This window comes from Tauraco erythrolophus, chromosome Z, assembly GCF_009769465.1.
Source record: "Tauraco erythrolophus isolate bTauEry1 chromosome Z, bTauEry1.pri, whole genome shotgun sequence".
NCBI lineage: Eukaryota > Metazoa > Chordata > Aves > Musophagiformes > Musophagidae > Tauraco > Tauraco erythrolophus.
In genome coordinates this window covers 4169843-4188410 of record NC_141496.1, presented here as the reverse complement: position 1 = coordinate 4188410, position 18568 = coordinate 4169843, and the positions used below count along the sequence as shown (strand labels likewise).

Below are 18568 nucleotides of genomic sequence, written 5' to 3'. Positions count from 1 at the left end.
ATCTGCTGAAGAAACAAGAAAACCCTGCAAGTTTATCACAGAGAACATAACTGGATTTTGCAGAAGATACTGACCTGAAAACATATGAAAGAAATCCTCTTACACACTGAAGACAGAAGAACAGTGATGCAATGGTTAAACAAGTAGAGGGAAGAGAAGCTAGAGTCTCATTTAAGCTGAGTAGAAGAAAAAAAAGCAGTCATGGTTGCATATCGCTGGAGGGAGGGTACAGGACACCACATGTGACACACCAAGAAGGTGATAAACATTCTGAAAGAGAGGTTTCACACCTTGTCTCCCCACATAGCATTTTTCCAAACCCACTGCTGAAAAACCCTCTATACTACTCCTTTTTCCACCTTCTATAGCTTCCAGAACTATTTCACAATGGGTTGTGTAAGAGTTCATCTCTTTTCTGTTGCACAGAGACATCTGTTCCAGAGATTTTTCAAAAACAACGACAGTGCTTTTCCTTTTCAGTACATACTCAAGCCTTGAAGTGACCCTGCCTACGTGTAACTTCTGCAACATCAGACACCAGTGAAGTGTGTGACTGCCACCACTGTTCTGTTCCAGATTCAGCAAATGCTAGGAACCCTAAAATGTGTCTGTTCTTCATCGCTGCAGCGAATTCTGCTCTAACCAGGCAGATGCAGAGCAGCACACTGGTGCACAAGACGGTGACACCATTCCCTTGTAACAAGGAGGAACTCAAGCCAATCTCTAACACTGACAGCCCGAACAGCAAGGACTACTAAAAATCAAGTCAAACTCAGTCTGAAGATCTATGAGGAGGATTCCCCATGCAGATACTGGTTTGGTTTTGACATATTTTGTTGCGTTAACTGCAACAAGTGAGGTTTGCTACGGGTGGCTAAAACACAATCCATGCAGTGGCTGTAACGTGATTAATAGCAGTAATGGCTATCTCACACAACAAATGTGTTAACCACATGGCTAACATTAGCCACCAGGGAAATCTGAGTGGTAACAGTAAGTAACTTGACTGTTTTAGCAAGTTAACATGACAGAAAACACGCGCACAGCACGAGTCACACAGAAGCCACAAACAGACATAAATAAGCTTACCGGCAACGGAAGCAGCTTCCCGTTTACTTTAATACACAAACTATTGGGGTAATTATCTTCTTGAGGGCAGCTTGTCTCTGCTAGGCATAACCTACATCCCCAAAAAGAGAAAGTGTCATTTTCAAGTGTCACTACATTTACACGCCTCTACAAACATCTAGACTTATGTTAGTTTAGACAATTAAGAAGCTAGAAGAGAACATGGTGAAACAAGTACCTCAGTTGAACTTGGACTGTGTAATCTCTCCTGCCCCCTGGCAAGAAGTCCCTGTGACAGAGAGAAAAAAAAAAAAGAGAAGTGTTCATTTAGACAGCACATCTCATATTCCACTCATATGCAGAAAGAGCTGGCACACCTGCCCCAACACCACTAAATTTTGCTGTTATTTTTCTTTTATTGAACAAGTCTTATGAGCGACACCTCTGTTTAGCTACTGCAAGTTAAGCAAGACTTTAGGATCATCATCCTCTGTCAAGATCTTATAGTCACAATAAAGTATGATGATGCCAGAGAGGAAACAAACCCTATGAATTCTTTCGGCTTACACCATATGTCTTGCCAAGACACAAACCCTGGGACAAAAGATGAAAGCAGCCTTCCATTCCTGCAGCCAGGAAACATGCAGGGAAGAAAAGCTTACCACCTCTCTAAATAGTCACAATTTTTTGGAACTGAGTAATTGTTATTTCTTCAGTGGTGTAGGATTTATCCCAACTGCACATAAATTCTGTGCACAGTAGTTCCTGAAGAAAACAGAACAGATAAACTCAGCATAACTTCAGTGAGGGTTATCATTCCACATCTGTGAGCGTAAGTGATGCACAAAACAAACCAAAAAACCCACACTTTCTCCTGAAATTTTGCAGAAGTGTGTACCTACACTATGCACACTCTTACGTCTTACCTGGAAATACAGATTTCTCTGACCTGCTGGGGCGTTAGAGCAAAGATAAAAAACTTCTCTTGGAACCTCTGAATACTGCTCTGTACTAGAAAAAAAAAAAAAGAGACACAAAAGAGGTTTTAGCCACGGTGATTAAAGTCATTGATTAAAACAGGATCTGCAGTTGAGTGTTTCCTGGAACAAGTCACTTAATATAATCAAATTGCTTTCGAACTGCATGTGACTGTCAACAGGAAAACAACGGAACAAATCATCCATCCCACTACATTCAGGTGGCTTAATATCACATCACATTTCAGTACGACAGAAGCTTGGCAAGCTGTGCTGTAATCCCTTCTCCCTTGGGAGAAACAAACACACAACACAGCACAACACTGGATACCTGACAAAGAGAGGACCATAGAGAAGATGTTTACAACTATTTTAAGATACTACAAGAAGAGAATGCGCACCAGAAGTTGTTAATGGACAGCTGGAAAATCACTCTCTTCAGAAACAGCTAAAGGTAACGAAGTCCTTGAGGAGGGACGGAGGGAGCACAACCCCTAATGCCAGAGAAGCCAGCTAGACTTCATCACCAGGAATTACCCCTCACTAGCATTTGGCAAAAGAACAAACAAATACAACTTTCATATCATAATCCTACCTGTCCGTCAGTGATGAAAAGCACTAATATTTTAGTATGAAAAGTTCATAGTATGTGGATGTTACTTTTCTACTTTCTTTCACGTGAGAAGGTAGAAATCTTGACCTGAAATAAAGGAAGACTGGACTTGTCCAGTCTTAAAGTAACCAGCAAGGAGGACAAACACAAAAATAGCACAACTAAACCAGGCAAACTTGGAAGAGCCAGACTGTCTTCTACACTGTGACATTCCGAGAAGACAATCTCTGTGCCCAGAAATCACACACAAAAAGGACACATACACGAAATTGAACACAGCTGGAGCGAACACGCACACCAAATTCCTCAAACAACTCAAAACAGCTACGCTGTGTGCGTATGCACACACACACATCCCTCAGCATTTTGTATTTTAAAATAACACTGCAGCACGTGTCAAAAAGATCACGGAAATATTTTGTTATTGCGTTCTCACACTAGTGCAAACGAATACCTGCACTCATCCCTCTGAAAGAGTCACGGTGAAGTGGACAATACTCCTACTTGGTTTCTGAATCTTTAACTCTCAAACAGAAAAAAAAAACACCTTGTTTGTTGCATGTCCCAGTCACCCGAGTCTACTAACTGGGACTATAAGCTGTCCACAGCAATCTAAAGACATTAAATTACAGCTCATTTCCAAATTTGCTCATGAATCCATGTTACAGTGATTTTCAGCCAATATTTATATTCTTCCACCATCAAAAGGACGCATTATTTGCATATCAAGCCATTCCTTACATCTCATACTATGATCTTATTGGCATCACGGAGACGTGGTGGGATGAATCCTATGACTGGAGTGTCGGAATGGAAGGATACAGGCTCTTTAGGAAGGACAGACAGGGGAAAACAGGAGGAGGGGTTGCCCTCTATGTCAAAGACCAGCTGGAGTCCATGGAACTGCACATGGGGATGGATGAGGAACCGAGAGCTTATGAGTCAGGATTAAAGGGAGGGCAGGTACAAGGGACCCGTAGTGAGGGTGTGCTACACGTCAACTGACAAGGAAGACCAAGCAGATGAGGCCTCTATAGACAGACAGGAGCAGCCTCATATTCACAAGCCCTGGTCCTCATGGGGGACTTCAACCACCCCGATATCTCTTAGACGGACAACATAGCAGGGCACAGGCAATCCAGGAGGATCCTGGAATGCATGGATGATAACTTCCTTCTCCAAGTGGTAGAGGAAACAACGAGGAGAGGTGCTTTGCTGGACCTTGTTCTCACCAACAAAGAAGGGCTGGTGGGGAACGTGGAGCTCAAGGACAGCCTTGGCCACAGTGATCATGAAATGGTGGAATTCAAGATTCTTAGGGAAGCAAGGAGGGTGCACAGCAAGCTCACTACCCTGGATTTCAGAAGAGCAGACTTTGGCCTCTTCAGGGATCTCCTCGCTAGACTACAATGGGATGAAGCCCTGGAGGGAAGGGGGGCCCAAGAAAGCTGGTTAATATTCAAGCATCACCTCGTCCAAACTCAGGAGCGACATCCCAAAGAAGAAGTCAGGCAGAAACACGAGGAGGCCTGCATGGATGAACAAGGAGCTCCCAAACAAAACTCAAGCATAAAAGGGAAGCCTACAGAGGGTGGAAGCAAGGACAGGTAGCCTGGGAAGAATACAGAGTGATTGTCCAAGCAACCAGGATCAGTTAGGAAAGCTAAAGACCTGATAGAGTTAAATCTGGCCAGGGACATCAAGGGCAACAAGAAAAACTTCTATAGATATGTCAGTGATAAAAAGAGATCTAGGGAAAACGTGGGCCCTCTCCGGAAGGAAACGGGGGACCTGGCTACCCAGGATATGGAGAAGGCTGAGGTTCTCAATGAATTCTTTGCCTCAGCCTTCACTGGCCAGAGCTCCAGCTGCACAGCCCAAGCCACAGAAGGCAAAGGCAGGGACTGGGAGAATGAAGAACCACCCACTGTAGGAGAAGATCAGGTTTGAGACCATCTAAAGAACCTGAAGGTGGACAAGTCCATGGGACCTGATGAGGTGCATCCGCAGGTCTTGAGGGAACTGGCAGATGAAGTTGCTAAGCCACTATCCATCATATTTCAGAAGTCGTGGCAATCTGGTGAAGTTCCCAATGACTGGAACAGGGGAAACACAGCCCCCATCTTTAAAAAGGGAAAAAAGGAAGACCCAGGGAACTACGGGCCAGTCAGTCTCACCTCTGTGCCCAGCAAGGTCATGGAGCAGATCCTCTTGGCAACTATGCTAAGGCACATAGAAAATAAGGAGGTGATTGGTGACAGCCAACATGGCTTCACTAAGGGCAAATCCTGCCTGACTAATTTGGTGGCCTTCTATGATGAGGTTACAGCATTGATGGATAGGGGAAGAGCAACTGACATTGTCTACCTGTACTTGTCCAAAGCATTTTTTGACACTGTCCCACACGATATCCTTGTCTCTAAACTGCAGAGACATGGTTTTGATGGATGGACCACTCGGTGGATAAGGAATTGGCTGGATGGTCGCACTCCAAGAGTTGTGGTCAACAGTTCAATGTCCAAGTGGAGGCCAGTGATGAGTGGTGTTCCTCAGGGGTCAGTACTGGGGCCGGTGCTATTTAACATCTTTGTTGGAGACATGGACAGTGGGATTGAGAGCACCCTCAGCAAGTTTGCAGATGACACCAAGCTGTGTGGTGTTGTGGACACGCTGGAGGGAAGGGATGCCATCCAGAGGGACCTTGACAGGCTGGAGAGGTGGGCCTGTGAGAACCTCATGAAGTTCAACAAGGCAAAGTGCAAGGTCCTGCACATGGGTCGGGGCAATCCCATGCACAAATACAGGCTGGGCAGAGAATGGATTGAGAGCAGCCCTGAGGAAAAGGACTTGGGAGTGCTGGTGGATGAGAAGCTCAACATGAGCCGGCACCGTGCGCTGGCAGCCCAGAAAGCCAACCGTGTCCTGGGCTGCATCCAAAGCAGCATGGCCAGCAGGTTGAGGGAGGCGATTCTGCCCCTCTGCTCTGCTCTCGTGAGACCCCACCTGGAATACTGCGTTCAGCTCTGGAGTCTCCAGCACAAGAAGGACGTGGAGCTGCTGGAGCAGGTCCAGTGGAGGGCCACAAAGATGATCCGAGGGTTGGATCACCTCTGCTATGAAGACAGGCTGAGAGAGTTGGGGCTGTTCAGCCTGGAGAAGAGAAGGCTCCAGAGAGACCTTCTGGCAGCCTTCCAGAAACTAAAGGGGCTACAGGAAAGCTGGAGAGGGGCTTTTTACAAGGGCGTGTAATGACACGACAAGGGGCAATGAATTTAAACTGAGAGAGTAAATTTAGATCAGATATAAGGAAGAATTTTTTTTTTTTTTTTTTTTTTTTTTTTTTTTACAACGAGGATGGTGAAACACTGGACTAGGTCATCCAGAGGAGTTGTGGATGCCCCGTCCCTGAAAGTGTTCAAGGCCAGGTTGGATGAGGCTTTGAGCAACCCGGTCTAGTGGCAGGTGTCCCTGCCCATGACAGGAGGGTTGGAACTAAATGATCTTTAAGATCCCTTCCTACCTAAACCATTCTATAATTCAATAGTTCTCCACTCTTCTTCACACAGATCTTAGTTGTAGCTCTGGCTGCTGCCACCTTCAGGAACTGTGCTCTGGAAAGAGCTTGAAGGGAAGCAAGTACTCAGTTAAATTAGTCTTGTCCCCCTCACTCATGTCCTAAGAGGACCTGATGTTACAGGACTAGATAATCCTCACTCCTATGACAAACGGTCAATATTCAACGAAGAGCCTATGGGCTTCAAACGAAAGAGGAATTTACAGGCACCTCTATCTGTAACACGATGAAAGCCCTAAGGAAGCAGTCTCCTTTCAGGATAAAGGGATCATTTCCAAAGTTGAGGAAAACGGCTGTTAAGGAAGTTTCTAGTATATCATCGCCACTTCTCCATATCATTGACCAGAAAACAAAACGTAACTGCATAGCAGAAACATAAGGCAGAGCACACACTGTGCTATATAGGGGAGAGGGTGACGATGTGGCTGGCCACCAATCTGGTGAGCTACGAGCTGTCCCACAGTACAGAGTAATTCAGGAAGCTAGGTACGATACTCAGCTACTGCACACAGCGAACATCAGCAGTGGCTAGCCAGGATGTCATGGCACTGACAGACTATCTCTGTAAAGGTAACGGTATGATGAGCCGTCGAGCTGTCCGACACCGCCGCAGCTATTGTACCAACACACGGGTTCAATACTAAACTCTTCTCCAACAGGGTGTCACGACACACAAACAGAAGTGGTAACAGGCATTGGAAACAATGCTTGTTAGTTTTGCTGCTTCAGGATGAACAATCATCAGTACGTGTCTCACTGAGGTACTAGTCACAACCTGAAAGACTCTATTATCAGTTAAGAGATGAAAATGTTTAAGAGGATGCAAACAGCTTGCAAAGTGCTGAAGCGTTTCTAAACATTACTAAATAGTTAACTAAATAGTTAGGGAACGTTCTCTACTGTGTAAGGTAAGACAGGTTGAATGGCAAGACAGAAAACAACATCTTTCCAAATAATTAAATCTGTTTAAAGGTGAGGCATATGAGGAAGCTAAACTGAGATTTTACGTTATCAGGAAGACAAAGGTCTACTCTACACTTTAACACTGAGTACGGTAACTGGTAGGCTGAGAAACCTTCACTGAGTACAACACCCAACATTTGTTGCACAAAGTATTTATTTCAGAGTCAGATACCAGAACCTGCACAATCGTTGCAGTGAGAGAAAAGTCAAACTAACGAACCAGTGAGCTTGTTCTCCTGATGTTGTTGCGACTCATTAATTAGTAACCCTGAAATCCTTTTCCGGTTGGCCCTGACAAATATGTTCCCCCCTGTTACCAGGCCGAGACTCGAGGTCCAAATCTTTCAGTCAAGAGTAACTTCGGGGAGGTTCAGACTAAGTACCACAAAGCATTCCTGTACCCAGAGGTTGGTCAGACACTGGAACAGGCTTCCTAGAGAGGCGGTCCATGTCCCAAGCCTGTCAGTGTTAAAGAGTCACTTGGACAACGCCCTTAACTATTACTCTCTAATTTTTGGTCAGCCTTGAAGTGGTCAGGCAGTTAGATGGTCATTGTAGGTACCTTCCAACTGAACTATTCTGAAGATCTTTGTCTTTCGAATATTAAATATTAATCGTGTAATATTTACAGAAGAGAACGCTATTTTCTGCACTCGACACTTTTGCGGACAGATGGTGGAGAGAGGGCAAGGGTAGACATAAGAAGGGAAGGGACTTTCCACTTCTGCCCAGCTGCAAAAAGCAATTTAGGTCTGGACTTAGTGCTGTCATCAGCAACACATTTCACGAATTAAGCAACCTGCAGAGCTATTAAACACTTACCTAGACTTGTAGGTTTTAGGAGCACGTCAAGCACGTCGTAAAAAGGTAGGCTTTTCAGCTGAACATCGGGATGAACGGGTGGAATCAGAGGGGGTGGCTGCTGCATCTCAAAGTGGGGCTTAGTGTCTTGGAGGAGCACAGAACCGACAGGCGAGGACGGAGACTGCGGCGTGACCGAAGTAGAAGGGAGCGGGTGAATGCCAGCCACAGCCAGGTCAGGCTCGACAGGAGAGGAGCTGCTGTCCAAATTGTAAACCGTGGGTTTTATAGCGGATAAGTCCGAAAGTGCTTCAATCGTCCTTGGGTACCGGCGCCTATAGAGTTCTCGGATTTTTATCTGAACTGCTGGGCTGCAGCCGCTCTTCAGTAAGTGCAATGCCCTCATGAGGAGGTCATGTTTCCGCCCGCTTTTGTTACGCCCAGCAAACCCCAACAACACTTGCAGTTCAGAAACGCGAAAACTTGATATCATATTCTAGAAAGGAAAGAGAGATAAGCACAAGTGAACAAACAGTACCCTATTCAGGCCTTTTTGAGGAGCACAGTGAAGCATATGAACTTCCATCATTCCAGTGTCAGACCTGCCATCCGAAGTACTACTCATTTCCCTTACCCGACACAAAAGTATAGTTAGTTTAAAGGAAAGAAACGAAGAGTTCAGGATGAAGATCAAGTTTGGTTTTGTTAATGATTCCAAAGACTTGTGATTGCTTCCACACTCAAACAACAACAAATCTTAATGCAACCCATGCAGCATTATCTCAAATTCACAGGCAGAAGCATTAAGTTCTAACACAAAATATCTGTCTCACTTCGTGAAACAAAAAAAAACAGATGAATCAGTATTATCATCTGTCTTCCAACACATTTTAAGAAATAAAACAAGCAACTGTGTAAGTTCTGCATGGTTTATTCTGAAACAACCTTTATGTTGTACATGTTAAATGCATGCGTGAACAGAGACAGGCATATCAGGTTTCACCCTCGAAAGGATGGCACAACAAGGTGGACGCTTTTTAAAAAGCTACATTGTATCATACTAACAAACTGTTTAATCAATGTAACTGATTATTCCCGAACATCACAGAGAACTTCCTGTCCTTTTCCTATCAGGTTCTGCTATCCTGGAACACACAGACCACTTCAAAGGAATATATACTACTATTTACCTGATTATGAGAGCTAGTTGTGGAAGACCAAGGATTGAACTTTGAAGTTCATAAAAAGAAAGATTCTGATTTAAAAAAAAATAAGAATTAAAAAAGCCTGCTATGCAAGAGGAACCGATCCTCTCCCCATTACAAACGAGTAACTTAGCACAGGCACCACCATCTCATCACATTTGTGTGAGCAAGCTCGTTTTCCAGAGAGGTATAAAATTGTCCAGAATTCTTCCAAGCATCTTCCTTCCTGTTTCTGTAGGACTCTTCCACCACAGCAAGGAGGTTAAGTTTTAAAGACGAAAGAACATCTGACTTCAATCTGTACTGCTGTACTGTACCCACTCCAGACTCAGTGACTGGCAGATGAAGGTATTTTTAAGAACAGTTCAAAAGTGCATTGCTGACTTTTAAGAACTCATCCGATATAAGCACTTACAGCTTTGGGCGCTGATTTCAGAAAGGACGCAACTCAAAAGGCAGTGTTTTGTGTTTACCTTCCTCAATCTCTACTGTGGAGTTACGGGGTCTACACTCAAGTACGCCAACGTGGATCTGGTCTCAACTGAAGTTCCAACGCAACTACGCTACAACCACACAGCCAGCCACCAAAAAGGCTGAACTCCTCCTGCGTCACCAGCTGCTTCCTCTCTGTTCTCTCCTTAACGTCGAGAGAATCGTTCTTCAGGAAGACAGATCAGGGAGCCCAGCCAGATGAAAACTTAATCTGTGCCATTACAAGGCAGCAGGAGAGAGCAATCACAATCTGCCTTTTCAAGGGCCGCGTTATTCGTGCATATCAGAACAACCATCTAACACACTGTGGTGGTGCGTCAGGCACACCCCTTCCTCAGTGCTCAGGGGACGAGAGTATCCTATTTCAGATATTTCAACATTTCCAGACAGCCAATTCAGGTATGGTGATGTTTCTACCAGTTGCTATCAGGGAGCTAACCCAGCAGCCTTCAAACTGGTATTCCCCCAACATCCCATCTACAAACACACCACAGATGCAATCATCAGTGAAAGCAGGGTCACGCAGGTGTTGAGTGGCTCACCCTAACTCCTGAAGTAGAGACAAACAGCAGACAGACGTCACCTTAATTCCATCCCAGCAACTCCTCTCGACAGCGAAACGATTCAAGAAACAAGGAGATGGAGACAGAACTCCATCTAGCTTGTAAGGTGCTGGAGAAGGTTAGTTTCTGCCTGGCCTTCTCCTGTTACTTTTCCTTGGTCTCACCGTCAAACAGGATGAAGAAAATAGTACTGCAGTATCCATAAAAAATAGCTTGAAGAACTCCAACAACTTTATAGTCATGCCACATAAAAGAGAAATCATGTTAATTGCAAATGATAACACAGATATTAAAGAATTTACTGAGAACTTCACATTGAGTGCTTCCATAGATAGTTTCATCGGCTTGATAGCAACATCAGCTCCTTTATTTCAGATACAGGCAGCAAGCATGACTCTGGGTTCCATAATCAGAATGCAAATGAATAAAATAATCCTTTATGTTGAGATTAAGAACACAGCGTGTACTGCAAAATACTGTCTATTACCCTGCCCGCTGCCTTCTGTGCATTCCTGCAAGTTAATCAAGGTGAAACGTGCAGTCAATCACGCCTGGAAACAGCTAACATTGTATGTGGAAATTCTGCAAACCAGCGTTTTCTTACATGATGGATTTAATTTTATTAGAAGGCACAGGCTGGTTTCACTACCACAGGTAGCAAGATTTTAAATCGACACTGCTATTAAAAACGCTTGGGAGTACGAAAAAAACAACACCTAGTTTTGTCCATCAATGAAAAAATCTTACATATGCTTCTAAAAGAAGTCTTGCAAAAGTGAGTTTTACTGGAAGTAATTAAACAGTGGCTTTTGCAACATCTTCCTCCTAACGCTGACTGTACATTCCCTTTACGGCAACAACCACCATGTGCGTGAAGACGCAGATAGTCTCACCTGCACTTTTTAGCTTACTACTCCATTTACAGGTCTATCAAAGGGGACAGTGGCTATCATCAACACGGTTTTACGAAGGCGTAACGCAAGCTCAAGAGGCGTTTGTAGTCACGGTGTGAGACAGACCCTACTTCCAACAAACTCTACCAGGTTACTTTCTTTCGAGCTGCCAGTAATATGGCAGAATGCTGCAGCCTAGTTATTAACATGCTTTTCACATCACTGAGTTAAGATTAGATATTCAAGTTGTGTCATGTAAGCACCACCGGTTTTCTCCTAAGTGCTTCACAGCTGCATAGCCCAATAAAAAGCTTTTTTAACACAGAAGACTGAAGACGTTTTATTTTTAATGTTTCTTCATGAGCACAAAGAGTAGTTTGACAGAACTTTAAGGAAGGAAATCAGACTGGAAAACTCAAGTACTTTTATATTCCAGAAACACTTATTCCCCTGAAATTCACACTTGAAGGTCATAAGACGCTTCACAGGGTTTTTTGTTTTATTGTTAAGCTATAGCAACCATGATTCATAAGCAGAAATACTGTTCTGAGGCATTAAGCTGTAGGTGTATCTGGAACGGCACTCATTTCACAGGGATGATGATGTTAGGGAGTCCAGGAAATGCTGACACACCACTGAAATTAAGGGCAGGCATGTTTCGGAGCAAAGTAAGGGATCAAACATATCTCAAATAAGGGGTATGTTATTCTCCACACTACCCCTACCAAAGCTACCTGCAATTTTAGCAGCCACTGTGCTCAGAAATATGAATGATAGGTGACCAAGAATGCCTGTTAAATTCTTGACACAAATCTACAAGAAGCACCAATGACTGCAGCTTCTAGGGCAACCACAACTGCTCGAGCAGCAAATCCTACACTTGAACCTGCAGAAACAATCCGAATCTATGCTGACCCAAAATACCAATATAAATGTATTCTGGAAACTGGTGTAACGATAGGTAAAAACTGCAAGCCCTGAGAAAGAACAACGATGCCACTTAAATCTGTGTAACTACTACAGCACAGCAAGAGCAGCTCTGAAGAACACAACAGTTGGTGCAAACAGCACAGCCATCAGTTCCTTAGTATTATGGGGAATTTTCTTTGGAGCAACTCTAGTCTGGCTCCAAGTTAGGCATTAGTCTCCACAGTTGCATGCATTTAATACAACAGTGAAAATCCTAAATCAAACACCTACGTTCATTTCACGCAAGACACTCAAAACAAGGCTGGACCCATTTCACTGCAGCCTCACTTTTTAAGCACCATAAACTACACTACCTCCTTCCTCTCCCCCCATCACTGTGTCTCAGCACAATAATCAGTCGTTAACTAGTCTAAATACAATAAGCTTTTAACGTATCACAAGACTCACTGGTCTGAAAAAGGGACTATGCATCTAGGAAGAAGGAGGGAATTATAGAATCATAGAATGGTTAGGGCTGGAAGGGACCTTCAAAGGCCATCTAGTCCAACCCCCCTGCAAGGAACAGGGATATCTCCAACTAGATCAGGTTGCTCAGGGCCTCATCCAACCTGGCCTTGAACGTCTCCAGGGATGGAGCATACACCACCTCTCTGGGCAACCTGTTCCAGTGTTCTACAACTCTCATGGTAAAAAAATTTTTCCTAATATCCAACCTGAATCTACCTCCCTCTATTTTAAAACCATTACCCCTTGTCCTATCACAACAGGCCCTCCTGAACAGCCTCTCCCCATCTTTCTTGTAGGCCCCCTTGAGGTACGGGAAGACCGCTATAAGGTCACCCCGGAGCCTCCTCTTCTCCAGGCTGAACAGCCCCAACTCTTTCAGCCTGTCCTCATAGGAAAGGTGCTCCAGCCCTCTTATCATCCTCGTGGCCCTCCTCTGGACCCTCTCCAACTGGATACAGATATGTACAGATACAAGGTATCATAGGTTATTAACAGTATTTTATCAGAGTATTTCATCTTATTTAATACACTCGATGTCAATTGCAATCTAAAGATCACTACATCACCAACAGAAACTTCTGTTTCTGCACAGCAGAGAAGGGCCTGGGGGTGCTGGTCGACAGCCGACTGAACATGAGGCAGCAGTGTGCCCAAGCAGCCAAGAAAGCCAATGGAATCCTGGCATGGATCAGAAACAGTGTGGCCACCACAAGCAGGGAAGTGATTGTCCCCCTGTACTCAGCACTGGTGAGGCCACACCTGGAGTACTGTGTCCAGTTTTGGGCCCCTCACTTCAAGAAGGACGTTGAGGTGCTGGAGCGGGTTCAGAGAAGGGCAACAAAACTAGTGAAGGGTTTAGAGAACTTGTCCTATGAGGAGCTGCTGAGGGAGCTGGGACTGGTCAGTCTGGAGAAGAGGAGGCTCAGGGGGGACCTTATCGCTCTCTACAAATATCTGAAAGGAAGCTGTAGGGAGATGGGGGTCGGTCTCTTCTCCCATGTTAGGAATGACAGGACAAGAGGGAATGGCCTCAAGTTGCACCAGGGGAAATTTAGGTTAGAAATCAGGAAGAACTTCTTTCCAGAGAGGGTTGTGAAGTATTGGAACAGGCTGCCCAGGGAGGTGGTGGAGTCCTCATCCCTGGAGGTGTTTAAAAAACGTGTGGATTTGGTGTTGAGAAACATGGTTTAGGGACCCTGACAGTGCAGGGTGAACGGCTGGACTCGATCTTGAGGGTCTCTTCCAACCAGACAATTCCATGATTCTCAATATTTATTCTGTCCACCATTTTAAGTTTACCCCGGATCAACATGCGGAATTTGATTTCTACATCAAGCCCCCAAACTGGTTGGCGTATACAATACGATGTTATTAACACTGCTAAAACAAAACAAAGTACGACAGAGTGTTTTGCAATGAACTTGAAGACACGTGAAAATAGCTCTCAGCATCTTCTTCTCGGCTAACAATTTAGCCCTAAACACCGCTTCACCTGGTAAGCAGGCAAATGCTACCTATTCAGACCAGAAAAATAAACAAAGAGGAGTGGAAAGGCAACAAGTCTGGTATGAACGAGAGATCCAAATACACACGAGGATAAGACTTCAATTTCTGTATTTTAACACGGTGTCTGAACCACACCACTCTTCACGTTTGAATCGCAGGACTTCTGGGTATGGAAGAGCAAAAATTAAAACGGGACTTTAACCATTCTGTGATTCTATTACTTACTTTCAGCATTCAGAAACCCTGATTTAATAGTTCTGTTTAAAAAATGTGTTCAAAAGTCATCTCTGGCCTCCGCACCAGACTGCTGACTTCTGTTCCACGTTCACCTATGCCTGTGGGATCCCTCTGACACTCAGCAGGCTGCCCATGAGTGAGGATTATGGATGAAGGTACAAGCTATGTTTAAAAACATTTGTGAGCAGTAGGTCTGGATATTGTATCTCAAAATACAAGAAAGACACAGCTATGCTCACCACATCTTCTCAACAACTCCCAGTATTCCACAAACCAGTAACCTACAAAATACAATAAACACTCCTAATTAATTAAGGGTTAATTGAAAGATCTGGAACGGTGAGCCTTAATGTTGGATATTTTCACCAATATCTTGGAAAGTAGTGACTGTGGTTACAGCTACTCACAAATCCTTTAACAACACTGAAGATTTCCAAAGGACATGATCTATCAGCACGTTCCTTTGAATCTCTTTGTTTTCTGTCACTGTAGCTGCACGATTATGTCCCATCGGTCATAGTTCCCCAGAATTTTTACTCTGAAGACCCAGAGGACAGCAGGGATGGTACTAACAAATATTAAAATGATCGTTTGCCCCGAGAATAGAAAAATGCTGCCCCCACGCGTTTCCCTCAAAAACAAGATTTAAGAGAGAACTCTGACCTCCTGCCTTTACTCAGTTCTTAACAATTTACTACAACAAATTCCACTCTCCAGATTGCCCTTAGTGGCCCTCTACAAGGCAGGCAGAGATCACACACTACAGGAAACTGCAATCAACAAAAGGGCAGCAAACAACACTGCCATAAAAGTGTTCCATACATGAATCCATACAGCAGCAGTTTAAGATCACTCCTAAAGGCCAATTAATGAAAGCTGCTGGGGGTGGGGGTAGTATCTCTCTTCTTTGCCCAAAAGCAGGAAGAATTAAAAAAAACTTGAACCTGCAAACCAAATGCCTCATACTCAAGCAGACACATCCCAATGTATCCTCATTTTTTTAAAAAAAAAAAAAAGGCAGTAAAGGCCTTGAAGACACATGGCAGTCTAATGTATTCTCTTCCAAAAAATATCTACAGCTTTCCCAAAACGGACCATGAATTATTATCAGCTAGATATTGAACAGACATTTAGAGAAGCTCCAGGCCAGGACATTCATTTTACTGGCACTCCAGTTTACAAACAAGATGAATGGAAACATCAAAAGACATTTCTTCCAACTACTGTTGTTTTTTTTTTTAAACTACTGATATCTATTATTCTGAGTGACAAAAGAGCAGTCCTGTAGCTGGCCTAAGTCTACGTTTGGCCTATGGGCTGAACAACAGCCAGCTGTTCTATTACCCGGTGATCCCTCCCCACTCAAGGAAGGGAATCGGGAAAAGGAAGGAAGACCTGTGGGTTGAGTTAGGAACTATTTAATAACTGAAATATAATAAAATTTAAAAATAATCATGATAACAATAATATCTACAGATGAGTGACGTATGGTACAGCTGCTCACCACCCCTTGACCAACGCCCAGCCCATTCCTTGCCAGCAATCCCACAGCATGAGAGTCCTGAAACCTCAATCCCAGAACAGAGAGAGCAGGCATCAGGAGCAGAACAATGGGCGAGACCCTCCAGGGATGGCAAACATCCCCAACAAAGTTTCTAATTGATAGTGAGCGTGATGTTGCACGGTATGGAATACCCATTTGCCAAGTTAGGTGTCAATTACCTTGGCCACACTCCCCCCAGGTTCTTGGACATCTGGGTCATGAGCGAAAAAACAAGCTGAAATGTCCTTGAGCACCTGCATACCATGGCTATGGTGGTATAACTAAAACAAAGTGTCTTATCAACTTTGATCTCACTGAATCGGGCGCTGCAGCTTTTTTTAAAAACGCAGCTTCTCTGAACAGAAAATTGACTTCACCATTCTATCCCAGCAAAACCAGGACAGCCTGAAGCCCAGTTGCCTTTTCCTCCCCGTACTTCCTGTGTCACTTCTGGCAAGCAACCCAGCTGCACATGCAATTTCAAAGCTACTCAGGTACTCAATTCTATCAATACTTACGCATATCTAGATAAGGGATTACAGCACTTTGCAACTCTGGCTCAAGCCTGGAGGAGAGGAACTACACAATGAAGAGTTATCTCTGCAACAAAGAGGGGGTTAGCTACCTACCTATCTACACCCTCTGAGAAAGCAGGCTGAAAACAGTGAGGACACTAAACAAGAAATATGTAAACACAAACAAGTTGTTTTTTTCTTTAAAAAAAAAAAAAAACACAATGTTTAACCTAAGAAAAAATAAGCCTACCCTTCTCAAACTTAAGATAGAGCACTGTTGTCTAGAAATCACGAAACGCAATTCTTTCCACGAGGATTTCGTACCCAAGCACCTGAGCTACACCACATCTACTTCAACCCAAGCACTGCTAGCACCAGAAGAAGCCGTAGTGTAGGAAATCCTCTGGCAACTGCAGCATATTTCAGACTACAGTCAGTTCGGCCATCAGACCTTTCTCTACACTAAAGCCTAACTCATGGTGGTTCCGATATAATCGGTTTTTATTCCTTCTGTAGGGAAGTCCAGGTCGGGGAGGGTTTCGGTGTGCATGCAGTATTCCCGCGGCAGCACTTCTGCAGGTGTGGATGCTGCAGAAGGAGAACGTTCTCCTTCCGAACAAAGATAGGCACAGATTGTTCAAGAAACATGAGGAAAACCAGAAACAACACAGTCGGCTCTTTTCGTACAGACCTCAAAACATGAAAGGCCGCCACCCCCCCCCCCCCCCCCCCCCGAAAAATCCATTACAGCAATTCCACGAGCCCAGTATAAAAGGCATTTAACCCAAGACAAAACAGCTCCCAAAAGAAATACTGGATTCCACGCTTCACAGGCACACTTTTCGCGGTCAGAAAGAGCCCTATGAATTTTCGAGAATTCACTAATTACGAGTATTTTCAAGAACTCGGTAATTACTCAGCATTCTCCCTTCAGTTTCCAGCACGGCACTGGGCCCTGCCGAGGGCGCGGAGCCCGCCGGGCGCCATGCGAGCCCCCGGCACCGGGGCCCGGCTTCCCGCCCGCCGGAGCCCGCGCCGCCACCGAACCGGGTTTAACGTGCCGGGGCGCGGGGGACAGAACCCCGCACGGCGGAGATGGCCGGCAGGCGCCCCGCGGCACCCCCCTTCCCCCCGCGGAACTGACAGGGAGCTCTCCTCAGGCGGCGGCGCCGCCGCCGGCCCCCGGCCGCCTTTCGGGGCGGCCCCGCTTCCTCCCCGGGGAGCGCACAGGCGGCGGCGGGGCCGCGATGGTTTCCGGCCGGCCGTGACGGGCTGCCGCCTCACGCCGCGCCGCCTCGCCCTCCCGCGGGCGCGCACCAGAGGGGCGCGGCGGGGGCTCCCGCGAGGAAGGGCCCGGGGGAAAGGGGGCCGGTAACGGCAACGACCGGGGGACATCTTGGCGCGCGCGCCCCCCCCCCTCCCGCCTCTCTCCCTCCTCACCCGCAGCTCCTCGAAATCCGCCATTTTCTACCCGCTGCTGCTGCCGCGACCGCCGTCGCCGGGCCCCGCCGCCACCATCGTGCACCCTGTGCGCGCCCCCAGCACGTGACGGGGGCGGGCGGCTCCGGCGGCGGCCGCCGGTGGAACGGGGAAGGCGGGGGGGGGGGGGGGGGGGGAAGGAAGTTCCGCGCCGCCTCCCGGGGCCGCCCCGCCCGGCCGGCCGTGAGGGAAGCGAAGGTTTTCGCCGTCCCTCCGGTAGCCGCGCTTTTTCGCGAGCTGGTGGCTCCGCGACCCCCGCGGTGCGGGAGGGAAGAGGCAGCTCGCCGGGCCCAGCGGGCCCGACGCGGAAGCCCGGCGCTCCGGGAACGCTGGCGGAGAAGGGAGCGCCCCTCGGGGCCGCCGCTCTCCGTCCGCCACGGGGGTAACGCCGCGGAGGACTCGCTCGCTCAGCGGTTAAACGGGATCGGTGTATTCGCGGAAAGGGACGATTGCGATTGACGTGCGTTAAACGGAAAGGTTGGACTCGCGCCGTGATTTTATAGCTTTCGGTTTTATCCGTCTCATCAAAAACATTCTCATAGAATCGCGACGTGGCACATCAATAAAAAAAAATGAAGCTTACTGCCACTGACATTTAAGCGTCGAAACTGGATAATGGGTTTCCTGCTGTACGGGACGTGTTGAGACATTCGCGGAAAAATAAACGCCGAGCGAGGTGCAGCTGAGAATATTATTTTCAAA

The 18568-nt window shown here is 46.0% G+C and overlaps 1 protein-coding gene across 3 annotated transcripts in view; it reads right to left on the bottom strand.

The window, feature by feature from the left end:
• PIAS2 (protein inhibitor of activated STAT 2) overlaps positions 1–17882 on the bottom strand; it is a 36915-nt gene extending 19033 nt beyond the window's left edge. For all 3 annotated transcript variants that reach the window (XM_086630007.1, XM_086630006.1, XM_086630008.1), the window contains exons 1-5: positions 17828–17882; positions 8018–8492; positions 1995–2079; positions 1307–1357; positions 1090–1180 (exon numbers count right to left, since the gene is read on the bottom strand). In XM_086630007.1, coding sequence (XP_086486133.1) covers positions 1090–1180; positions 1307–1357; positions 1995–2079; positions 8018–8492; positions 17828–17851 — 726 coding nt within the window. In that variant the 5' untranslated portion in view covers positions 17852–17882. The remainder of the gene's footprint in view (positions 1–1089; positions 1181–1306; positions 1358–1994; positions 2080–8017; positions 8493–17827) is intronic.
• Between the last annotated feature and the right edge of the window lie 686 nt (positions 17883–18568).